The sequence below is a fragment of the Aethalodelphis obliquidens genome, unplaced genomic scaffold, assembly GCF_003676395.1.
Source record: "Aethalodelphis obliquidens isolate GAN/ISIS:26980383/991018 unplaced genomic scaffold, ASM367639v1 scaffold14, whole genome shotgun sequence".
In the NCBI taxonomy this organism is placed as follows: Eukaryota; Metazoa; Chordata; class Mammalia; order Artiodactyla; family Delphinidae; genus Aethalodelphis; species Aethalodelphis obliquidens.
The window spans coordinates 19392416-19420021 of NW_020837958.1; the positions used below are offsets into that span (position 1 = coordinate 19392416).

The following is a 27606-nucleotide window of genomic DNA, read 5'->3' on the forward strand; positions in this document are numbered from 1 at the left end:
AACCTACAACCAAGATTACTCCACCCAGCAAGGATCTCATTCAGATTTGATGGAGAAATTAAAAACTTACCAGACAAGCAAAAGCTGAGAGAGTTCAGCACCACCAAACCAGCTTTACAACAAATGCTAAAGGAACTTCTCTAGCCAAGAAACACAAGAGAAGGAAAAGACCTACAATAACGAACCCAAAACAATTAAGAAAATGGTAATAGGAACACACATATTGATAATTACCTTAAATTTAAATGGATTAAATGCTCCCACCAAAAGACACAGACTGGCTGAACGGATACAAAAACAAGACCTGTAGATATGCTGTCTACAAGAGACCCACTTCAGACCTAGGGACACATACAGACTGAGTGTGAGGGGATGGAAAAAGATATTCCCTGCAAATGGAAATCAAAAGAAAGCTGGAGTAGCAATTCTCATATCAGACAAAACAGACTTTAACATAAATGCTATTACAAGACACAAAGAGGACATTACATAATGATCAAGGGATCGATCCAAGAAGAAGATATAACAATTGTAAATATTTATGCACCCAACATAGGAGCACCTCAATATATAAGGCAACTACTAACAGCCATAAAAGGGGAAATTGTCAGTAACACAATCATAGTAGGGGACTTTAACACCCCACTTTCACCAATGGACAGATCATCCAAAATGAAAATAAATAAGGAAACACAAGCTTTAAATGATACATTAAACAAGATGGACTTAATAGATATTTATAGGACATTCTATCCAAAAACAACAGAATACACATTTTTCTCAAGTGCTCATGGAACATTCTCCAGGATAGATCATATCTTGGGTAACAAATCAAGCCTTGGTAAATTTAAGAAAATTGAAATGGCATCAAGTATCTTTTCCGACCATTACACTATGAGACTAGATATCAATTACAGGAAAAGATCTGTAAAAAATACAAACACATGGAGGCTAAACAATACACTACTCATTAACCAAGTGATCACTGAAGAAATCAAAGTGGAAATCAAAAAATACCTAGAAACAAATGACAATGGAGACACAACGACACAAAGCCTATGGGATGCAGCAAAAGCAGTTCTAAGAGGGAAGTTTATAGCAATACAATCCTACCTTAAGAAACAGGGAACATCTCGAATAAACAACCTAAACTTGCACCTAAAGCAATTAGAGAAAGAATAAAAAACCCCAAAGTTAGCAGAAGGAAAGATATCATAAAAATCAGATCAGAAATAAATGAAAAAGAAATGAAGGAAATGATAGCAAAGATCAACAAAACTAAAAGATGGTTCTTTGAGAAGATAAACAAAATTGATAAACCATTAGCCAGACTCATCAAGAAAACAAGGGAGAAGATTCAAATCAACAGAACCAGAAGTGAAAAAGGAGAAATAACAACTGACACTGCATAAATACAAAGGATCATGAGAGATTACCACAATCAACTATATGCCAAAAAAATGCACAACCTGGAAGAAATGGACAAATTCTTAGAAATGCACAACCTGCCAAGACTGAAGCAGGAAGAAAAAGAAAATATGAACAGACCAATAACAAGCACTGAAATTGAAACTGTGATTAAAAATCTTACAACAAACAAAAGTCCAGGACCAGATGGCTTCACAGGCGAATTCTATCAAACATTTAGAGAAGAGCTAACACCTATCCTTCTCAAACTCTTCCAAAATATAGCAGAGGGAGGAACACTCCAAAACTCATTCTACAAGGCCACCATCACCCTGATACCAAAACCAGACAAAGCTGTCACAAAGAAGGAAAACTACACGCCAATATCACTGATGAACATAGATGTAAAAATCCTCAACAAAATACTAGTAAACAGAATCCAACAGCACATTAAAAGGATCATACACCATGATCAAGTGGGGTTTATTCCAGGAATGCAAGGACTCTTCAATATATGAAAATCAACCAACGTGATACACCATATTAACAAATTGAAGGAGAAAAAAATATGATCATCTCAATAGATGCAGAGAAAGCTTTCGACAAAATTCAACATGCATTTCTGAAAAAAAACCTGCAGAAAGTAGGCATAGAGGGAACTTTCCTCAACATAATAAAGGCCATATATGACAAACCCACAGCCAACACCGTCCTCAATGGTGAAAAACTGAAACCATTTCCACTGAGATCAGGAAGAACACAAGGTTGCCCACTCTCACCACTATTTTTTTTTATTTTTATTTTTTAATTTTTTTTTTTTTTTTTGGCGGTACGCGGGCCTCTCACTGCTGTGGCCTCTCCCATTGCGGAGCACAGGCACTGGACGCACAGGCTCAGCGGCCATGGCTCACGGGCCCAGCCGCTCCGCGGCACGTGGGATCCTCCCGGACCGCAGCACGAACCCATGTCCCCTGCATCAGCAGGCGGACTCCCAACCACTGCGCCACCAGGGAAGCCCTCTCACCACTATTACTCAACATAGTTTTGGAAGTTTTAGCCACAGCAATTAGAAAAGAAATAAAAGGAATCCAAATTGGAAAAGAATAAGTAAAGCTGTCACTGTTCACAGATGACATGATACTCTACATAGAGAATGCTAAAGATGCTACCAGAAAACTGCTAGAACTAATCAATGAATTTGGTAAAGTAGCAACATACAAAATTAATGCACAGAATTCTCTGGCATTTCTATACACTAATGATGAATAATCTGAAAGCGAAATTAAGAAAACACTCCCATTTACCATTGCAACAAAAAAGAATAAAATATCTAGGGATGAACCTACCTAAGGAGACAAAAGACCTGCATGCAGAAAATTATAAGACACTGCTGAAAGAAATTAAAGATGATACAAATAGATGGAGAGATATACCATGTTCTTGGATTCGAAGAATCAACATTGTGAAAATGACTCTACTACCAAAGCAATCTACAGATTCAATGCAATCCCTATCAAACTACCACTGGCATTTTTCACAGACCTAGAACAAAAAATTTCACAAAGACCCCAAATAGCCAAAGCAATCCTGAGAACAAAAAATGGAGCTGGAGGAATCAGGCTCCCTGACTTCAGACTATACTACAAAGCTACAATAATCAAGACAGTACTGGCACAAAAACAGAAAGATAGATCAATGGACCAGGATAGAAAGCCCAGAGATAAACCCACGCACATATGGTCACTTTATCTTTAATAAAGGATGCAAGAATATACAGTGGAGAAAAGACAGCCTCTTAAATAACTGGTGCTGGGAAAATTGGACAAGTACATATAAAAGTATGAAATTAGAACACTCCCTAACACCATACACAAAAATAAACTCAAAATGGATTAAAGGCCTAAATGTAAGGCCAGACACTATGAAACTCTTAGATCTTAGAGGAAAACATAGGCAGAACACTCTATGATATACATCAAAGCAAGATCCTTTTCGACCCATCTCTTAGAGAAATGGAAATAAAAACAAAAATAAACAAATGGGACCTAATGAAACTTAAAAGCTTTTGCACAGCAAAGGAAGCAAGACCAAAAGACAACCCTCAGAGTGGGGGAAAATATTTGCAAATGAAGCAACTGATAAAGGATTAATCTCCAAGATTTACAAGCAGCTCATGATGCTCAATATCAAAAAAAAAAAAAAAAAAAAAAAAAAACCCAATCCAAAAATGGGCAGAAGACCTAAATAGACATTTCTGCAAAGAAGATATACAGATTGCCAATAAACACATGAAAGAATGCTCAACATCATTAATCATTAGAGAAATGCTAATAAAAACTACAATGAGATATCATCTCTCACCGGTCAGAATGGCCATCATCAAAAAATCTAGAAACAATAAATGCTGGAGAGGTTGCAGAGAAAAGGGAACACTCTTTCACTGTTGGTGGGAATGTAAATTGATACCACCACTATGGAGAACAGTATGGAGGTTCCTTAAAATACTAAAAATAGAACTGCCATACAACCCAGCAATCCCAGTACTGTACGTATACCCTGAGAAAACCATAATTTAAAAAGAGTCATGTACGAAAATGTTCATTGCAGCTCTATTTACAATAGCCAGGACATGGAAGCAACCTAAGTGTCTATCATCAGATGAATGGATAAAGAAGATGTGGCACATATATACGATGGAATATTACTCAGCCATAAAAAGAAACGAAATTGAGATACTTTTAGTGAGGTGGATGGACCTAGAGTCTGTCATACAGAGTGAAGTAAGTCAGAAAGAGAAAAACAAATACTGTATGCTGACACATGGAATCTAAGAAAAAGAAAAAAAAGGTCTTGAAGAACCTACGGGTAAGATAGGAGTAAAGACACAGACCTACTAGAGAATGGACCTGAGGATATGGGGAAGGGGAAGGGTAAGCTGTGACAAAGTGAGAGAGTGGCATGGACATATATACACTACCAAACGTAAAATAGATAGCTAGTGGGAAGCAGCCGTATAGTACAGGGATATCAGCTCGGTGGTTTGTGACCACCTAGAGGGGTGGCATAGGGAGGGTGGGAGGGAGGGAGACACAAGAGGGAAGAGATATGGGAAGTGTGTATGTGTATAGCTGATTCACTTTGTTACAGAGCACAAACTAATACACCATTGTAAAGCAATTATACTCCAATAAAGATGTTAAAAAAATAAATTAAAAAAATTAGATTTAAACTATCTCTTAGTATTCCTGCATATGACACTGTGTGTTACCAAATATTACTTGTGAATAGTAGCTATAAACAGATGAAATTTGAGAAAATAATATAAAAATAGTTATGCTTGTTATATAATCTAGCTTCTTTAGAATATCACGCTGAGTTTTAGAAACGATACTTCATTCAACATTGAATATATGGCATTGTGTTTCTGAGAAAAATTTATCTCCAATCAGGATTTCTGTCATTAAATTTATATTTGTCAAGAACCTCACAAAATTCCCTTCACATTTTAATACTTATCTCTTTCTATTATGGAATGTTGTTTAGACGCAAAAAAACTATCAGAATACTGCAGCACTCAAGAAAACGCAATAGAAAAATATATTAAAATAAAAATTACAGATTTTAACCAGAAGCAATTTTTAGTTAATCCTTACCCATTACTAAGAATCTAACATGTAGTTCTTAGTTTGTGAGAGTACATGCTAATATTGCATAATATTTCTTTTTCTAGAGTAAATGTGAAATATAAATGAATGTCATCTCCAATGGCATAAGAAATTCACATGTAAAAAGAGAGAGGGAAAGGGAAGGAGTATAAAAAGAAGAAAAGAATTGAGAGAGGTGTTTTTGATTTCTTCCTAAATGGTCAGGCTTTAATCTATACTTATTGAATGAACATATCCAAGTATTTATCTTCTTTAACCAAATGAAAGTGCTGCTATAAATTCTGTATCTGTTGTACATTTTGAATTTTCCATTAAGAACTGTCTCACACTTTTTGAATAAGATTTCAAATGAAATTAAAAAAAATTCTACAGTATAAATACATTACTATCTCTGCTTCTCATTTAAAAACAGAAATTAGAATAAGGAATTTTATAAACCTCTGAAGATATGTAATACTCTGCAAACATTAAAGAAAATATGATTTTCAACAATTTGCAAGAGAATTTTAAGAGATTTTAGTTAATCTCAAAAACCTAGTTACAGAGATTGGTTCAAGATGGCGGAGTAGAAGGACGTGCTCTCACTCCCTCTTGCAGGAGCTCCGGAATCACAACTAACTGCTGAACAATCATCGACAAGAAGACACTAGAACTTACCAAAAAAGATACCCCACATCCAAAGACAAAGGACAAGCCACAATGAGATGGTAGGAGGGGTGCAATCACAATAAAATCAAATCCCATAACTGCTGGGTTGGTAACTCACAAACTGAAGAACACTTACACCACAGAAGTCCACCCACTGGATTTAAGGATCTGAGCCCCACGTCAGATTTCCTAACCTGGGGGTCTGGCAACGGGAGGAGGAATTCCTAGAGAATCAGACTTTGAAGGTTAGTGGGATTTGATTGCAGGACTTCGACAGGACTGGGGGACACAGACTCAACTTTGGAGAGCACACACAGTAGTGTGCTCATCAGGACCCAGGAGAAGGAGCAGTGACCCCATAGGAGACTGAACCAAACCTATCAGCTAGTGTTGGAGGGTCTCCTGCAGAGGCTGGGGGTGGCTGTGTCTCACCGTGAGAACAAGGACACTGGCAGCAGAAGTTCGGGGAAGTTCTCCTTGGTGTGAGCCCTCCCAGAGTCTGTCAATAGCCCCACCAAAGAGCCCGGGTAGGCTCGAGTGTTGGATCGCCTCAGGCCAAACAACCAACAGGGAGGGAACACAGCCCCATCCATTAGCAGACAAGTGGATTAAAGTTTTACTGAGTTCTGCCCACAAGAGCAACAGTCAGCTCTACCCACCACCAGTCCCTCCCATCAGGAAACTTGCACAAGCCTCTTAGATAGCCTCATCCACCAGAGGGCAGACAGCAGAAGCAAGAAGAACTATAATCCTGCAGCCTGTGAAACAAAAACCACATTCACAGAAAGATAGACAAGATGAAAAGGCAGAGGGATATGTACCAGATGAAGGAAAGAGATAAAACCCTAGAAAAACAATTAAATGAAGTGGAGATAGGCAACCTTCCAGAAAAGGAATTCAGAATAATGATAGTGAAGATGATCCAGGACCTCGGAAAAAAGAATGGAAGCAAAGATTGAGAAGATGCAAGAAATGTTTAACAAAGACCTAGAAGAACTAAAGAACAAACAAACAGAGATGAACACTACAATAACTGAAATGAAAAATACACTAGAAGGAATAAATAGCAGACTAACTGAGGCAGAAGAATGGATAAGTGACCTGGAAGACAGAATGGTGGAATTCATTGCTGCAGAATAGAATAAAGAAAAAAGAATGAAAAGAAAGGAAGACAGCCAAAGAGACCTCTGGGACAACATTAAACACAACAACATTCACATTATAGGGGTCCCAGAAGGAGAAGAGAGAGGGAAATGACCAGAGAAAATATTTGAAGAGATTATAGTCGAAAACTTCCCTAAAATGGGAAAGGAAATAGCCACCCAAGTCCAGGAAGCGCATAGAGACCCATACAGGATAAACCCAAGGAGAAACACACCAAGACACATAGTAATCAAACTGGCAAAAATTAAAGAAATAGAAAAATTATTGAAAGCAGCAACGGAAAAACGACAAATAACATACAAGGGAACTCCCATAAGGTTAACAGCTGATTTCTCAGCAGAAACTCTACAAGCCAGAAGGGAGTGGCATGACATAATTAAAGTGATGAAAGGGAAGAATCTGTAACCAAGATTACTCAACCCAGCAAGGATCTCAATCAGATTGGATGGAGAAATCAAAAGCTTTACAGACAAGCAAAAGCTAAGAGAATTCAGCACCACCAAACCAGCTCTACAAAAAATGCTAAAGGAACTTCTCTAAATGGGAAACACAAGAGGAGAAAAGGACCTACAAAACAAACCCAAAACTTTTAAGAAATGGTAAGAGGAACATACATGTCGATAATTACCTTAAACGTGAATGGATTAAATGCTCCAATCAAAAGACACAGGCTTGCTGAATGGATACAAAAACAAGACCCATTCATATGCTGTCTACAAGAGACCAACTTCAGACCTAGGGACACATACAGACTGAAAGTGAGGGGATGGAAAAAGATATTCCATGCAAATGGAAATCAAAAGAAAGCTGGAGTAGCAATATTCATATCACATAAAATATACTTTAAAATAAAGAATATTACAAGAGACAAGGAGGGACACTACATAATGATCAAGGGATCAATTGCAAAAGAAGATGTAACAATTATAAATACATCTGAACCCAACATAGGAGCACCTCAATATATAAGGCAAATGCTAACAATCATAAAAGGGGAAATCGACAGTAGCACAGTCATAGTAGGGGACTTTAACACCCAACTTTCACCAATGGACAGATCATCCAAAATGAAAATAAATAAGGAAACACAAGCTTTAAATGACACAATAGACCAGAGAGACTTAACTAATGTAGTACATTCCATCCAAAAACAGCTGATTACACTTTCTTCTCAAGTGCGCACAGAAAATTCTCCAGGATAGATCACATCTTGGGTCACAAATCAAGCCTCAGTAAATTTAAGAAAACTGAAATCATATTAAGCATCTTTTCTGACCACAACACTATGAGATTATCAATTATAGGGAAAAAATGTAACAAACACAAACACATGGAGGCTAAACAATACATTACTAAATAACCAAGAGATCACTGAAGAAATCAAAATGGAAATCAAAAAAATATCTAGAGACAAATGACAATGAAAACACGATGATCCAAAACCTATGGGACACAGAAAAAGCAGTTCTAAGACAGAATTTTACAGCAATACAGCCTACCTCAAGAAACAAGAAAAATCTCAAATAAACAATCTAACCTTACACTTAAAGGAAGTAGAGAAAGAAGAACAAAGAAAACCCAAAGTTAGCGCAAGGAAAGAAATCATAAAGATCAGAGCAGAAATAAATGAAATAGAAACAAAGAAAACAAAGAGCAAAGATCAATAAAGCTAAAAGTTGGTTCTTTGAGAAGATAAACAAATTGATAAACCATTAGCCAGACTCATCAAGAAAAAGAGGGAGAGGACTCAAATCAATACAATAGAAATGAAGTAGGAGAAGTTACAACAGACACTGCAGAAATACAAAGCATCCTAAGAGACTACTACAAGCAACTCTATGCCAATAAAATGGACAACCTGGAAGAAATGGACAAATTCTTAAAAGGTATAACCTTCCAAGACTGAACCAGGAAGAAATAGAAAATATGACCAGACCAATCACAAGTAATGAAATTGAAACTGTGATTAAAAATCTTCCAACAAACAAAAATACAGGACCAGATGGATTCACAGGTGAATTCTATCAAACATTTAGAGAACAGCTAACAACCATTCTTCTCAAACTCTTCCAAAAAATTGCAGAGGAAGGAACACTCCCAAACTTATTCTATGAGGCCACCAACACCCTCACACCAAAACCAGACAAAGATACTACAAAAAAAGAAAATTACATAGCAATATCACTGATGAATATAGATGCAAAAATCCTCAACAAAATACTAGCAAACAGAATTCAACAACACATTAAAAGGATCATACACCATGATCGAGTGGGATTTATCCCAGGGATGCAAGGATTCTTCAATATAAGCAAATCAATCAATGTGATACACCATAGTAACAAACTGAAGAATAAAAACCGTATGATCTTCTCAATAGATGCAGAAAAGGCTTTTGACAAAATTCAACACGAATTTATGATAAAAGCTCTCCAGAAAGTGGGCATAGAGGGAACCTACCTCAGTATAATAAAGGCCATATATGACAAGCCCACAGCAAACGTCACTCTGAATGGTGAAAAACAGAAAGCATTTCCTCTAAGATCAGGAGCAAGACAAGGATGTCCACTCTCACCACTATTATTCTACATAGTTTTGGAAGCCCTAGCCACAGCAATCAGAGAAGAAAAAGAAATAAAAGGAATATAATTTGGAAAAGAAGAAGTAAAACTGTTACTGTTTGCAGATGACATGATCCTATACATAGGGACTCCTAAAGATGCCACCAGAAAAGTATTAGAGATAATCAATGAATTTGATAAAGTTGCAGGATGCAAAATTAATGCACAGAAATCTCTTGCCTTCCTATACATTAATGATGAAAAATCTGAAACAGAAATTCAGGGAACACTCCCCTTTACCACTGCAACAAAAAGAATAAAATACCGAGGAATAAACCCACCTAAGGAGAAAAAAGACCTGCATGCAGAAAACTATAATACACTGATGAAAGAAATTAAAGATGATATAAACAGATGGAGAGATGTACCATGTTCTTGGATTGGAAGAATCAGCATTGTGAAAATGACTATACTACCCAGAGCAATCTACAGACTCAATGCAACCCCTATCAAATTACCAATGGCATTTTTTACAGAACTAGAACAAAAAAATCTTAAAATTTGTATGGAGACACAAAAGACCCCGTATAGCCAAAGCAGTCTTGCGAGAAAAAAATGGAGCTGGAGAAATCAGACTCCCTGACTTCAGACGATACGAGAAAGCTATAGCAATCAAGACAATATGGTACTGGCACAAAAAGAGAAACATAGATCAATGGAACAGGATAGAAAGCCCAGAGATAAACCCACGTACCCATGGCCAACTAATCTGTGACAAAGGAGGCAAGGATATACAATGGAGAAAAGACAGTCTCTTCAATAAGTGGTGCTGGGAAAACTGGACAGCTACATGTAAAAGAATGAAATTAGAACATTCCCTAACACCATACACAAAAATAAACTCAAAATGGATTAAAGACCTAGATGTAAGGCCAGAACCTATCAAACTCTTAGAGGAAAACAGGCAGAACGTTCTGTGACATAAATCACAGCAAGATCCTTTTTGACCCACCTCCTAGAGAAATGGAAATAAAACCAAAAATAAACAAATGAGACCTAATGAAACGTAATAGATTTTGCAAAGCAAAGGAAAATACAAACAATACGAAAAGAGAACCCTCAGAATGGGAGAAAATATTGCAAATGAATCAATGGACAAAGGATTAATCTCCATAGTATATAAACAGCTCATGCAGCTCAATATTAAAAAAACAAACAAACCAATACAAAAATGGGCAGAACACCTAGACATTTCTCCAAAGAAGACATACAGATGGCCAAGAAGCACATGAAAAGCTGCTCAACATCACTAATTATCAGAGAAATACAAATCAAAACTACAATGAGGTATCACCTCACAGCAGTTAGAATGTACATCATCAGAAAATCTACAAAAAATAAATGCTGGAGAGGGTGTGGGGAAAAGGGACCCCCCCTGGACTGTTGGTGGGAATGTAAATTGATACAGTCACTATGGAGAACAGTATGGAGGTTCCTTAAAAAAGTAAAAATAGAATTACCATATGACCCAGCAATCCCACTATTGGGCTTATACCCAGAGGAAACCGTAATTCAAAAAGACACATGCACCTCCATGTTCATTGCAGCACTATTTACAGTAGCCAGGGCATGGAAGCAACCTAAATGCCCATCGACAGACAAATGGATAAAGAAGATGTGGTAAATATATACAATGGAATATTACTCAGCCATAAAAAGGAACAAAATTGGGTCATTTGTAGAGATGCGAATGGACCTACAGACTGTCATATAGAGTAAGTCAGAAAGAGAAAAATAAATATCGTATGTTAACACATATATGTGGAACCTAGAAAAACGGTACAGATGAACTGGTTTGCAGGGCAGAAATTGAGACACAGATGTAGAGAACAAACGTATGGACACCAAGCGGGGAAATCAGCAGGGGTGGTGGTGGTGGTGATGGTGGTGTGATGAACTGAGAGATTGGGATTGACATATGTACACTAATATGTATACAATGGATAACTAATAAGACCCTGCTGTATAAAAAAATAACATTCAATAATTCAAAAAAAACCCTTAGACATACTGTATTTTTTTTTTTTTTTTAGCGGTACGCGGGCCTCTCACTGTTGTGGCCTCTCCCGTTGTGGAGCACAGGCTCCGGACGTGCAGGCTCAGTGGCCATGACTCACGGGCCCAGCCGCTCTGCGGCATGTGGGATCTTCCCGGCCCGGGGCACGAACCCGTGTCCCCTGCATCGGCAGGCGGACTCTCAACCACTGTGCCACCAGGGAAGCCCTGTATTCTCTTATAAACTATTGGTTGTAACATAATAAATAGTTCAATATAAATGAAGTTAAGCACAAACCATATATGACATATTACATGAAATAGAAAAAAAAATAGATATCACATATTACATGAAATAGAAAAAAATATATAGATACGATATAGCCCAAAAATTACCCCCAAAAAGTTACCCTAGAAATTTCAAAAAGATTACATAACTAACATATAATTGTTAAAATGAAATGAATATACAAAATAGGGATATCAATTAAAAATTGTGTGCAGTTATTAAATTTCATTTCTTAATAAGCAATGAACTAAAACCTGTTAACTGATGTCCTACACAATGGGATGGATGTTATATTAAAATGATGGGCAGAGAGCAGTCGATACAAAGATTCTGAAATGTAAAACAACTGTTTGTTTTATATAGCTTATATTTTATTGGAAAAGTAATGTACTTTTCCAATAAAATGTACTAAAATGTATTCATTTCAATAATCTGTTTTATTTTCTATGTGTATTGTATGAATTTCCCTAAACCATTCTCCAGAGTTAACAATTTGAAACTCATTCATGTATTTTATTATGCATCCTACAACTAAAACTAAGAGTCAGGTAAGAATGATTGTGGCAAACAGCCTAATTACAGAAAAAAAGCTAATATATTTTTACACTACAACATTTTGAAACCAATTTTGTGCTTATTGAAGCACGATTTTTTCTTCATGAATATTTTTCAAGATTTTTGTTTTTTGGGTCAGAGTATTAGTTCCTTAGGGCTGCTGTAATAAATTACCACAGATTGGCTGGCATAAAATAGCAGAAATTTATTCTGTCACTGTTCTGGAGCTTGGAAGTCTGAAACCAAGGTGTCAGCAGTTATTAGTTCCTACTAAAGTCTATGAGGGAGAATCTATTCCATGCTTCTCTCCTAGCTTCCTATGGTTGCCAGCAATTCTTGGTGTCCCTTGGCTTGTAGATTTATCACTTCAATTTCTGCCTCTACCTTCATGTGGCATTCTTCCCTGTGTCTCTCTCTTCTCCTCTTCTTATAATGACACAGACATATTGGATTAAGGGCCTTCCCTGCTCCAGTATGACCTCCTCTTAACTACTTACATCTGCAATAGCCATATTTCCACATAAGGTCACATTATGAGGTTTTGCAAAGGACATGAAGTTTGTAAGGATGCCATCCAACCCAGGGCAGTCAATTTCCATTTAACATTAATGAAAAGATTCCTGTATTATATAGCATCCAAAAATGATTGATGAAATAGGTGAATCATTGTTGAATATTAGATGCGATCTTTTATATTCTGATCAGATACTCAGATGGGCACTTACCTTTGGGAATCATTCTCATTCACAAGTATGACGTACATACAAAGAGGAACTTAAATTCTTCAGGAAGGACTGAGGAGATTAAGCTAGGTACTTTCATTTGTTTCTAATTTGAGCATACTGTTCCCTAGAATATTTTCTAATTCTGATTTCACTGCAGAATTGTTCAGATCTGAATAAAGTCTGTAAATTACAAGTGGTAAACAAACTTGGGAACTAAAGCTAAATATTACAGAGGTAGATAAAGTAAGTCTGAGGTAAATTCAAGTATTTAATTCTTATCTTTTGCCCATAGTTATGTTGGTATTTTATTCATTGGATTCACCAACTTAGAGTTTGTAATCATAATTGAGAAGATGAATTTTTCCTGTATTTGAATAGTTTACTGAGCAAATTAATAGTATAAATATGACTTCAAGGGAAACTACTTAAGAAAACAATCATTTACATGCACCTTTAATGAACATGCCCATGTATCCTTTTACTAATTATCACTTATTCATCCTTCAAGTCACAAATCAAGCACCATGTTGTCAGACCTGGTTTCCTTCAGTAGATGAAATCCCTACTAGATGTACTTATGGTACCTTGTACTACTTCTTTATAGCCCTTACCGCTTTGTCAATTTTATACTAATATTTATGATTATTTAACTACCATTGTTCTTCTTGGCTAGACTATAAACTCCACAGGACTAATACTATGGGCTATGTGTGTTTTACTCGCCTTTGTTTCTTTGCCTAGTTCAGTACTTGCTGCATAACCGAATAAATTAGAAGTGCATATTAATGTATAAAAAGTTATGTGAATACTGAATCAATTTCATTAATTTGTTAAAGAATCCTCTGCCACGTGAACTTCACCTGAATAAACATTTTACAATTACAATTACTATTCGTAAATAAAATCACTGATTTTAGTATCTGGAAGAGATAACATACTTTTCCATTTCAAATAGACTTTGAATATTTTGAATAGCCGAATTTAAAATTGCAGGATTCAAATGATGACAGATTTTTATTTATCAAAAGCATTCTGGGCTATTATTAAAATAAACACAATTGACTTTAAATATAAGTTTTGTGAAACACTCTCTGTGAGAGCTATTAGAGCAATTCTACATTTTTAGTTTCTAATATATGAAAACATGGCACATATCATACTGAAAAATCCCTTTAAAACAATGAACACTGTAATTTCAGTAATGAAATTTATCTGTATAATGCATTTTTAAAATAATACTTGAATATTTTAAATTTTCATAGTACCTATATTTGAGAAAGCTATAGTAGTAATTAATTATTCCCAAGTAGGAAAATTAAAATTCATTTTATGATCATTATTAATTATTTGAGTTATAGACAGTCTGTTGCAAATCTGAATATCTAAATTCAGAATTTGGGCATGCAGATATAATTATAATCTCTCTTTTGACAGCTTGAATTTACATAGTTAAGTAAATACACATATTCTCTTCTTCTTCTTCTTCTTCTTCTTCTTCTTTTTAAAAAAAATTCCCGGTTAGAAAAAGGACTGCATTTCAAAAGTCAAATATAATGCTAAGATAAACAATTTTTCCAGTTTTGAGACACTGCTGCATCTTGAATTGAGCTATCTGTGTCATGCTAATATTTCCTACATTTTCTTTTTGAGAAAAAAAATGCTAAATACCCCCTATTTCCACACATATATGGTACATATCTCTATATATCCCACACTTTCTTATATTAGGCTGTTCAGGAATATTACACGAGAAACTGTGAGGAAGAACTTGAAGAATCAGATGATGATAACTTCCTCATAATTTGATAGCTGCTCTAAGCTTGGCTGAGCGTCCTCTGGGGTTATTTTGTACATCTTGATCTTCCGGAGTAAGTACCTTCTTATGCATCACTTTCCACATTAAAGGGGCCCTTCCTATAGAGACTCCTTCCGTGTTTTCATGATCTGAACCCAACTGTGATTTTTGTATCACCTTCTGTCTAGCACTTAGGTTAAACCTTTGTGTCATGCTTATCCCAAGCAGGAATCGTTTGATGATGCGATCCTCCAGTGAATGGAAGGAGAGGGCAACCAGGCGACCACCAGGTCTCAGAAACTTCTGAGCTGTCTTCAGTCCTGTGTAAAGTTCATTGAGTTCATTGTTCACAAATATGCGAAAAGCTTGGAAAGTCTTGGTAGCGATATGGGTAGATCGTTGTAGCAAGTCTTTTCGTGCATAAGTAGCAGATGGAGGAAATGCACCTACAAACAGATTTTGTAAAAACAGGAAAAGAGGACAAATAGGTAACATTAATATTTTCCACTGTAAATTTACTGGGTTGTGTTGTGTGTATATTTAAGGAACTAAGTTTCCTTAGAAAACTGTGTCATTTCATCCATACTTCTCCATTTTATTTCCGAGCCTTCCATCAAAGTTTAAAACTATTCTGTCAGAAACATATTTCAGAACTCTTAAGGGTAAATGGAGTCAAACAAGAGCAGAGAAAGAGAAAAGGGTGAACAAATATTTGAAGAAATAATAATGAAAACCTTCCTAACTTTGATGAAAAATATTAACTCTCAGCTACAAAAAATTCAATGGACCTCAAATAGAATAAACAAAGAAAACTGCACCTAGATGCATCATGATCAAACTACTACAAGCTGAAGATAATAAGAAAAATCTTGAATATAACACAGAAAAACAATATATTACATAGGAGAACAAAAATATGATTAACAGCTAATCTCTCATTAGGATAATGGAGTCTATAAGATACTGGAATAACATTCAAATTGTTGAGGAAAAAAACCCTGTCTTCCAAGAAAGCTATTTTAAAACCATTCTTCAGAATTAAAGGTTCAAAGACATTTTCAAATAAATTTAAAAATGAGAAAATTCATTGCTAACAGCTCTAAATTTAAGAAATGCAAAAGGAAATACTTCAGGCTGAAATAAAATAACATCAGGTGATAACTTGGATAGAGAGAGGGTAATGAAAATATGAGTGATATGATATGAAGATAAGAAATAATTCTCTTAATTTCTTAAAAGACAGGACTGTCTTTCTATCATTCTTAATTTCTTTAAAAGGCAAGACTCTAAGTAAAATTATAATATAACATTCTTGGTTTTATAATATAGATATAGATATGTATTGTATATGACAGCAACAGCACAAAGGATGAGAGTGTGTAAATGAAACTACACTAGTACAAGGTTCCTATATTTTACTGGAAGTTAAAGTTGCATATTGTGGTCCCTAGAGCAATAACAAAAAATAATGCAAAGAAATAAAGCTAATAAGTGAATAAAATAATAATAAAATTAATCCACAAAATATTGTTTAACACAAAAGAAGGCAGAAGAACAGGAAAATAAAAATGAGACAAAGAGAAGACAAATAGCAAAATGGCAGACAATAAATCCAAATATAAAAATAATCACATTAAATGTAAGGGTACTAAACACTCCAATAAAAACGTAGAGACTGACTGAAAACTAGCAAGACCTAATTATACATTGTCTACAGAAATGCACATTAAATATAAAAACACAAATAAAAGTAAGCAAGAGGCTGTGAAAAAGTATACCATGTAGAGATTAAGCAAAAAAAACCCCAGAGAGACTATACTACCATTAGACAAAATAAACTTTTAAAAAGAAGAATTGCTAGACCCCAAAATAAACATTTACTATTGAGAAAAATGATCAAGACAGCAGTAAGATACAATTACAAATGCATATGCACCAAATAACATAGTTCCAAAAATGTACATGCTTCAGAAAAATGACCCACATTTATATAGGCAATTATGTTTTGATCAAAATGTCAAGTTAATTCAATGGAGAAAGAACAGATTTTCAATGAAAGTGATTATTTGTACAAAATAAAATGAACTTCAACCCTTACTCCACACCATACACAAAAATTAATTCAAAATGGATCATGGACCTAAGAGTAAACACTAAAACCATAAAATATATATCTCACAAACCTCTCTTATTCAGCACATATAAGGGAATCTCACAATTTAATAACAGTTCACATTTAGTAATCTGTAGCTCTGGTAGTAAAGTACATTAAGACACATCTGATTAATCTTCTTAGGAAACTGGATCAGAGGAGGGGAGAAATAATATTTTACCTGTACCACAGAGCTAAGAACTCGGCAGCCTGACGTTAACCAAATCAGTGTTATGGTTCACTCTTCCTCTACAAAATCTACTTTGCTGAAAGGCTAGAAAACGTTAGACATTAGGGAATTTATCTTCCAACAACCAGGTCTCTCAGAAACAAAATGCCAAAGTCAAAGCTGAGGAGGGAGGTCAACTTCTTTCCCTTTGCTATTCAATTTCTCCATTTTCCGGGAAAGAGTTTTGGTCACTGGGCAATGTATTTCAAAACATTCTAAGGATCTGAACAAACATGCAACTGTTCACAATTTAGAGCTTGGATTTAGAGAACGCTTCAAGAAGGTTGCATTCCTGAAGTCCTTATGTGATTCAAACCTTGCCTAATTCAATGCTAATTTTTTCAAAGGAGAAATGTAATATAAAATACATTTTAATGTATATGGATTTTAATGTAAAATAGGAGGTAAACATTCATGGAGCATATGGATCAACAAATACTGTAGGATATTTTTGCTTCAAGGCTTAAAAAATTGTTTTTCTTATCATCTCTAATATTTTGTAGAAATTAAAACCATGGCTCAACATGGTAACTGCTTAGTTTTCTTTGCATTTTATCACATTTCAAAGATATATGTTTGAGGATGTGGTTTTTAACATAGCACCCTGAATTAGCCATGCCTGGATATGTGTTAACTAAATTGATGAAATGATAGAAAAGCAGAGAGCTTAATTAACACTTCCTTGATATTATCTTTAAATGTTTTTTAAAGCTAATACAAATAGGAAATGTTAAAATAACAAAGTAATGTCTGAAATCCCCATAGAAATTCTAATATAAACAAGAGCATTGGTTCATTTGACATGACAAAGTATGGTAGGCATTTCTGTTTACCAGCTAAAATGGCACCTTCCTCTGCTATAATTATAGTTTATAATTCATTCAGCCAGCTAGTTATGAAACTATGAGATTCCTGACTGATTTTTTTAATTGAGGAAATCTGTTTTTATTTCAAAGTATTCACATAAAGTGAGACTTTATTAACATTTTATATTATGCAATGTCAAGTTTATATAATTCATGTTCACATTAAGTACATCCACTCTATGAATCTGGAGCTCAAAAATTAACACCACTGTGACCAGATAAGCTTGTCTTTATAAGGTCTAATTAGGCCTTGTCAATATCATATCATGGAGAAAGAAAATAAGAGCTTTTGTTTATATTTAGGAATGGATGATCCTGAAGATAATAGGATAACTACATTCCATGAAGCTTTCCTTCTGGGGCTTTCTTACTTTTGTTTAGGGAATTCTAATATGGACTATGTCCACTGGATTTCTTGGGAAGGATTTCTAGGTGTGGTTCTGTCAGCCTCCTCAAGTTCCATTTTTAGAGAGATGACAAGGGACTGCAATGGGCAACGTGCTTCGCGCAGCTTTTTGGTGCTGCTCTGGGGATGAAAGGCACATATCCTCCCTTCCTTTTTACTGGCACTTTTGTGTCTGTAATTTATGGGAAGAGAGGTTGACAATGCAGATTGTGTAAAATGAAATAAAGAAACAAAAGTATATAAAATAGCATATGGCAATGAAAATTAAGTAGTAAGAACAAAACATCAACTGGCATTGTTACAAACAGACAAGAATATAAGAAAAGACAATACTGCTATCAAGAATTAAGCAAGATTCTTTGTCTGAATTGGAAACTTTAAAGACAATCAGTAAATGTCCTGTGCCTCTGAGGTAGCAAAAAAGGGTTTCCTTGTGAAAGTCACTGGTCAGAGAGCAACTCTGCCACAGAGTTCTTAGGTATGCATAGACTAGGTAGGAACATTTGCCTACAGGTCATCTGGAAAAAAGATTCAAAAACTATACCAGAACCAATGCCTACCTATGAGCTGGAATCTGATTTAGGCCATAGGAAGAAAAATATTAGTGATACATGCTCCCTGACTCTGAGTAGCTGGCTGTTTTGCAATCCTTCACTGCTTTCTCATCTCCCACATCCTGTTATCAGAAATAGAAACTGGTCTCTCTGTTTTTCCATTTCCTGAGCTTAATCACAAAGTCTTGTATGGCTAATTCATTTGATTAAGGCAGAGAGCAGGTAAGACAAAATATGGACTCAATCACAGTTTGGGTCATTTGGTTTGGTACTGAGAGAAAACCTCCTTTTTCTGGTTTATAGTCCATCAACAGATTTACTTCACACCAGGCCAATGTATATTAGTTCTAAGTGGGAAGAGGTGTGCTTAACTCTTCACATAGCACTTATCACACTACTGTGATTACTAGTTTGCTTGCCTGTCTCACCCTACTCCAAGCCATCATCATCTTTTCCACACAGTCATCAGACAGATCTTTTGTGTACAAAAATTGGATGTCATTCCACGGTTCAAAACCTCTAGTATCTTCCTATCACATGAAATAGGAACTGAAGTTCTTCTTACCTTGGCCAAATGTCCCTATGTTATATACAATTTCTGCTTCTCACCACCCCCATTTCTCTGAACTCATCTCCTGATCTTGAGCTCTGTAATCTTAACTAATTCATGGCATGTTCATCCTGGGTCCTTTGACCTGTACCAAGAATATCTCTCTGCCTATATATACCTGGATGGGTTACTCCTTACCTCACTCAGGTCTCTTCTCAAACACTGCAGAATTAGAAAAGAAAAATAGCACCCTGTCACTGGAGTCCCCTTACATGGTTTTATTATTTTTTTTCATAATACCTTATCAGGGATAATATTTATTTGTTTACCATCTATCTGTCTTCCTCCACTAGAATATACACTCAGTGAAAACAGAGACTTTGTTAACTGCTATAAATCTTTTACAGCAAGAAGAGTTAGTAGATTGAACGAATGATTGTATTTGTACTTTAAAGTTATAAACATAGTCATTGCTAAAACAACAAAAATAAAAGCAAAAAGATATATTATCTGTAGTATATGCAGTAAAATGTTAATGTCACTTCTCCTTAAATTCCACCCTAAGAGGCAATCAAGAGGTATACTTTCTAACTTTTTTCTTAATAGATATATATGACACTTGTATATAAATGTATGTACATGCATACATATATATATTTGTAAAAAGGGAATGATCTGTACAATATCTGCAACTTGTTTAATTGCCTTACTTTTAAAAATAATTTCAGTTGTATAGGCACACTATAGTCCATTTTGTTTGTTCATTTAACAAATGTTTATACTGTCAAGAACAGTACCAGCTAACTGGGAATGGTAATTAAGGTAGAGGCAGTCTCTACTTTGGTGGAGCTCATATTGCCACCACAGCAGGAATATTTGGGATGTTTTCTATTTTTACTATCACAAAAAAATGCTGCAGTAAACATGTGAACTGCATATTTTTAAAAATTCAACATGGCAGAAAACCTCTACAAAGTAAAAAGTCACAATCTGGGAAAAATACTTTAACTGTATGTGAACTTGTGATACTATGCCTGTAGAATTAGTGTTAGGTCAAAGGCTGTTTATGCCCATTTAAATTTGAATCAATGCTTCTAAATTTACTGTCTAAATAGATTGTACCAGTTTACTTCCACCAATAGTATTTGAGAGAGTCCACCTCCCCACGTACTCAACTAGTACTGGAAACTATTACTTTTTGTAACTTTGACTAGTCTAATAGTAGGCAAATGATAGCTTATAGTTGTTTTAGTTTGCATTTCTTTGGCAATTAGTAGAAGTGGGCATCCTCTCAAATCTAATGACCATTTGATTTTAGCTATGAATTGCTTGAACAAACCCTTAATGTGATGTTGCTTTTTTCTTTATTGATTTGGCAGAACTATTTATAAAATAGATATAAAGCATTTTCCTCTCATGTATAGTTACAAATATTTTTCCTGGATTGTGACTGTCTTTTTACTTTGTAGATTTTTTTCTGCTATATAAAAATTTAGAATTTTCTGCTATAAAGAAATTTTCATGTCTTTTAGATTTTGTCAAGTTTAGGAAGGCTTTCCTCACCCCAAGGTTTTAGATATAACCAAGTCTATGTTTTTCTGGTATATTTCTGGTTTTATTTCTTACATTTAAATATTTGATCCATGAGAAGTTTAATTTTTAGTATAGTATGAAGTAGGGATCTAACTTTAGTTTTTAAAAACCACATAGCTAATTGCCCTATTTATGAAATTGTATGTTATTTCCCTACTCATTTGAAGTACTGCTTTGATCATATGCTACATTTTTAGATACAAATCTGGTTCTGGGTTCTCAATTGTGTTGCACTGATGTATTTCTCTATTTTTCTGCTAATACCAGATTATTACTGCTTTTAAAAATTTTCCAGTACATTTTGTTATCAGGTGGAGTAAGTCCCCCTTTCCCATGCCATTACCTTTCTTTTCAAAATTTTTTTGTGTATTTTCATTCATTTATGATTCCGAATTAAATTTAGAAATAATAAAGTATATAATGATAAACATTTTGATTGGAATTACAGTAAATTTCTAAACTGATCTGGAAAAATTTACCTTATCATATCAAACAATCCATCCAAGAAACAGTATTTCCATTAATATTTTACATGTCCTTCATTAAAGTTGAGTAGTTGTCTTCACTTAAGTCTTGGTCAGGCTATTTGTAAGTACTGTGTTTATACATACACATTTTAACCATCCCTATGGAAAAGCATAAGAAATGGTAATATTATATTAAGATGACATGACGTAACAGAAATAGGGCTAAACTTTAGAAAGGAGAGACTAGGCTCAGTATAAGATCTTTTACATTTTTATAGCTGTTTGATGTGGGGCAATAGCACAACTTCTGAGTTTGTTTCCCCACTAGAAGATGAGGTGATAACACTTCTCACAGGATTATTCTGAAAATCAAATAAAGAAAATATTCAGGAGCACCTAGTGCACACTTGGCATAAAGTAGTCACTTTATGAATGTCATTCACACATTTATTTATTATTCTCAGTTGTAAAATGGAATAAGTGATGAGGGGATTTGATAGGTTAATTTGAGGTTCTGCCAAACTAATTTTATTTTCATCCTGAACTAATAGCACAGTAGGTAGGATAGAGGGCTGCTGAAAACCCCTGAAGCATCTGAGTAATGCTTATTGGATTTAGGCATCAGACTAAAACAACTCAGCACCCAGAATGAAGTTAAAATTTTCCTTATGTACAAATTAACGGCATACTTCTAAGTTTACTAAGCAGTATTTAGGCCTTAAAAGTATGAAGACTTAGCATGGCACAGGAATGAGAAATCATTAAAAAAATTTTTTTCCAGTTTGACCTTGACTTATAATAACTGATGCTAAGAATTAAAACCCTAATTTCATTAACCTAACCTTCCAGATTGCACTCACCTGTCCAGGAGATTATTTTCCTTAATTACACTCCTAGATTCCTCTTGCCACCTAACTATACAACTTGTATTATGGCATTCTAAGCACATAATATTCTTTCTCTGTTCTTTTTTTATTTCTTTGCTTTAGTTCTCATGGAACATTTTTCTGTACAGGTTATCTGCTTTCTTAGGCACAGTTCCACAAGGATAAAATATATTTGGAGTCATTTTAAACCAGGCCCATTGTTTTCACAGCTCCAAAAAAACCCAGTAATTACATCCTGAATGATGTATATCAGTAATTACAGCATCATTCACTTAGCCAATATTTATTATGTACAATGTGGTAAACACTGGGGATTAAAATGTTTATGAAGACATAGTCCTTGTCCTCAAGAAATTCAAACCCAAAGAAGAGAATGATAAATAAATAAATATTGGGAAGAGGGTTATAAAGAAGGATTGTACATACTATTAAGGGAAGGAGGAGGGGGAGGGGGAGTGGAGAGGGAGGGGGAAGGGATCTTTGGCCCTCATATAGACAGCATTTTCCAAACTACTGTTCTGCAGAACAGTGATCTTGTAAACTATAGCACTTGCACCCCCAACCAAACACCAACGTGTCTGTTATAAGTCTGAGAAACGCAGCATGCTATACTCCTCTTTTGGAGACTCACAATACCCATTAGCATGGTAAAGCTCTGAAGGCAACCATTTAACTTTGCTTACCTAGCATGTCCAAACTTTTTGAAACAGAACTTTTAATTTTTAATAACAACTATTTATTCCATAGAACTCATTTGCTGGGTAACACACTTTGGAAAATATTGAAAATAGGTTTTGTGTTAATAACTTTCCAAATATCTTAATTACGTCATTAAATCCCTATAATAACCCTGAGAGGTAAGAAGTAAATATCCTTATTTCCATTTAAAGGTAAAAAACTAAGGTGTAAAATGTATCTTCTCAAGTTCACAGGAGTCAAATGGGAACTCAGATCCTTTTAACGTGAAGTGTACCCTAAAATCCCCTTTTTTGAAATACTGAATGAGCCTAACTTTCCCAGAAGAAAGGCATAACATTTCTGGTGAGTTCATCTGAGAAACACATTCAGGGAAGCCCAGATCAGCATTAGTTCATCTAAACAGAAAAAAACAAAAACCCCAATATTATTATATAGGTTTGTAATTTTTAAAATTTCCTTAGGATGTTCTTGAGTTTTTAAGTGTACCCAAAACAAGGTAACAATTTTAAGATTGTATGTTCACTAAACTATCTCACCTCCTTTTTCCTGATTAGAATTTAAGGAAGTTAAGATGAAATCACATGGTTTAGATCGATTTCCAGAAGCTCTGATTCCATGTCTGGTGTTTATATAACAATCTCATTTTCTGGGAGAAAATGAGTGTGGAATCTTTACTCTAAGCCTGAATGGCCTTTTACTGAGAGATGTTGTAATGGAACTCAAATCACTTTGCATCAAGTTGCAAGAGTTTGGCTTTCTTTCCACATTTCCCTTGGGGAGATGTGCATTGTCAAGCCTAAAGACTGCACATGTGGTGAAGGCAGAAACTGCCCTGATCTCTTACCCTGGGAACAGTAATGAATACCTTTGGCTTTTGTCCTTTTCGTTCCATTGAAAATAATATATTGTTAGCTCAGGTTATTAGACTGTGCATTTGTCTCTTTTTCATCAGCTTTCTTGATAGTGGGTTTAAAAAAGAAACAGTTGCTACTGCTGCCATTATAAAAAGACTTTTGGGCAGGTACTGATTACATGTTTTTGATTAGGAATCTAGACTCATCCAATGCAGTACATACTGGGCTTTTCCTGACTCCCTGGGAAGGGAGCCCTTTACAGTTTTTTTTATGTTCTAAAAATGAATACTTAATATTCTCCAGCTAAGCAAAATGAGGGGACAAGCTTGTGTACAATTAGGAATAAAGGGCTCAGACGGCTAAAATCTTGGGAAATTAAACCCAGATCCTTTTATTTTTTTTCTTTAAAGCTTCTTGAAAAATGTTGAAAGAAGACTGATTTTTCCATACATTTGTTATTATGCATTTCTTGTAAATACACAATTTTACCAATGACAGGGCAGTGCTCCTTGCTCTCATTCTCAGTCTAGAATGCCCTTTTCCCTCTTCTTACAGTTTATGTCTACTCATCCTTAATACTCACTAAGGTGCAATTTTCTCCAGGAAGCTTTTGCAATGACCTTTTAATAGATATTTTAATCAAACTATTTACTACTCTATACTATTTATCTACTAGCCCCTACTAGGCTGTAAGTAGTCCAGAAACCTTTTCTTATTTTCCTTATATCCCCAGTCCCAGGTCTAGGGCCTGGTGCACAGTAGGTGGCAAAGGGGAAAATCCACTAAATAAGAGATATTCTTCCAGTCCCAGATAAAGATCAAGATGTACCATAAATGGTATTCTGAATGTGGAAATTCATAAAATCCCTGAAATCTCTGTAAGGTTTTGTATATACATGCAGATTTATGTGGAGACACTGCAGGGCTTCTATCAAAGGCTCAAATATACCAGGGACTCCAAAGTAGGTAAATTCCTGGTGAAAACATATTGAGTTTACTGAGTTTTCGGCTTACAACTTACCATCTTTAATAATACCACCAAACAAGGCTCTGCATTTATCTAGTTTTGGTTTGTTATATTTTTCTTTATCTCCAGGAATATCACCACTTAGCACCATCAGAAACGTTGGTTAAAAACCCCCTTTACGCATGACAGCAGAAGTTGGAAACTATAGCAGTGAATATTCAGTCTTCCTCTGACTCACAAGGAATTTCACATTAAAAAAAAAAAAGAGAGAAAAGCTTGCTTAGTAACAGGCTGCACTATATATAATAATAGAACACAATTTGTATGTGGAAGCGGTAAGATAGATTTCATTCATAAAAAACACCATGCTTCTGGCTAGATAAATGACTTGAGGTCCCAGAGAGAAATTATCATTTTTAGTTCTGGGATACCCTTATGCTACTTACACTTTTTAAAATTTAATACATTCACATGTTCAAATATATTGAGATTTTTAAGCTTGTGAATGAAATTAGCAATGTGCTGTGGCTGTCAACGCGATGCACTGCAATTCCTCCTCAGTGGTAGGGCTTAAAAATTAATTCAGCTCTTGCACCTGTTTGTCAGCATTCGTCTGTCGAATTTCCATCACATTTAATAAGTCTCTGTGATGTAACTCATGTCCTGTTGCCTGGGCTCCTTTAATGTAGGGTTAAATTCTCACCCATCTGAAATTTGAGTAATATTACAAATTTCAAATTGTTAATTAAAATCTGTGAACTTCAGTGGTTCTGGATAAAACTGGCTTTACTCAGTGAGGTTCTTTTGAAACTTCTTCAGAGACTCATCTAATCCCCAACTCCTACCAGGTTAAGTCTGATGACAACATGATCTCACTCTGGGTGGTTGAGATTTACAAATCCTCCTACAATAGGGAAAACATCGAGTTGTAGGCTTGAACAAAAAAGGTAACAAGGAACATTACCTACTGAGATGAAATTAAAAAGATGGCTCAGAATTAAATTAAAAGAATATCAAATTAAAGGATTGATATTTTTCTCACATTATTTTTCAATAAAGCTAATTCTACACTACCTGTGTCTTAAAATGCTTAGCATAGATGGGGTAGCTCAAAATGAATCATGATTCCTATTACCTATTTAGGTAGTCAACATTAAATTTACTTATTGCATCTTCAAACCAGGATTGAGGACTATTTGCCAGATACTGTGAACACAAAGCAGTCTAAGCAGGAGGTTCCAGCATATTAAAGACCCATAATAAGATACTTCATTTGAACCTTTAGGAATAGTCTATAGGGCATACAGTACTACTCTCAGTTGGGCCAGTCACACTTTCCAGAGCTGGGAGATGGTAACAGGAAAAGATATTTAACAATGCCCTCTTTTTCTTGTGAGGTCAGCACATACACATAATTAATCCTCATGCTCCAAGGTAAAGCTGTTTGCCCTCCTGTAGCATACTTAACCTGCAATGGAACACTTCTCAACTGTATTGAAATTATTTAAAAAAATTAAAACTTAAATATTTCTCCCACTGAAATATAAGCTTCCAGAAGTCAGGATCGTGTGTTACTCCCAAAAGGCAGGGATTATGTGTTTTCTCATTTGTCTCGTAACAGGCTTGATGAAAGACTAATAGACTGTCTTACTGAATTAAAGAATAGATGATCAATTTATCCAAAGGCCTATAGCACATGGATTTTAATTAAATCATAGATTATAAGTATCTCCTTTTTCTCCCTACCATATCCCAATCTAATAGTGAACCCCTCCCCCCACTCATCTTTTATTTTTCTGCCTGCTCTATCCTACTAAATTGTTCTAGGAGCAGTGCTTTGGATAATGTGCAGTGAAGACTATTGGTTTCTAGAAGAATGTATGTTCATTCTGAAAAAAAAATGTTTCAAGGACTAAAGGCATATATATATGCCATTAATCTCACCTAGGGGATTTAGCCTATAAAGGAAATACCCCTATCAGCTCCAAAATCCCTTAAATATGCATAAAATCATTTATTAATTATATAGCTTTCAATAATAGCCTCCACTAGGAGGTAAGCCAAATATCTAATAATGATGATATGATTAAATAAATTATGGTATTTCTTACTGATACTTAGTATACTGACATAAAAAATGAGTAACATGATAAAACACTAAGTGAATGAACTCCAAAATTATATCCTTTCAACCATTTCAACTCAAAAACTGCAATAATAAATAAAAATAAAAAGATAAAGAGAATATGCAAAATTATATGTGTGCTATGGTGGTAGAGTGGTATTACAGGTTTTTAAAGTTTTCACTTGAATTTCTTAATGTCGTATGACATAAATGGGAATGCTTTTATTTTTTTTTGTTTTTTATTTTTATTTTTTTTGCAGTACGCGGGCCCCTCACTGTTGTGGCCCCTCCCGCTGCAGAGCACAGGCTCTGGACGCGCAGGCCCAGCGGCCATGGCTCACGGGCCCAGCCGCTCCGCAGCACGTGGGATCCTCCCGGACCGGGGCATGAACC

General features: G+C 35.2%; 1 protein-coding gene across 6 annotated transcripts in view; it reads right to left on the minus strand.

The window, feature by feature from the left end:
* The window catches only part of METTL15 (methyltransferase 15, mitochondrial 12S rRNA N4-cytidine), a 247913-nt gene that overhangs the window by 31862 nt on the left and 188445 nt on the right, over positions 1-27606 (minus strand). For 4 of the 6 annotated variants that reach the window (XM_027115134.1, XM_027115135.1, XM_027115132.1 and 1 more), the window contains one exon: positions 12482-15310. The exons of 1 other annotated variant lie outside the window; for it this stretch is intronic. In XM_027115134.1, the coding sequence (XP_026970935.1) occupies positions 14865-15310 (446 nt within the window). In that variant the 3' untranslated portion in view covers positions 12482-14864. Of the gene's footprint in view, positions 1-12481; positions 15311-27606 lie in introns of those variants that run through there. One more of the 6 variants, XM_027115137.1, reaches the window with a different exon arrangement.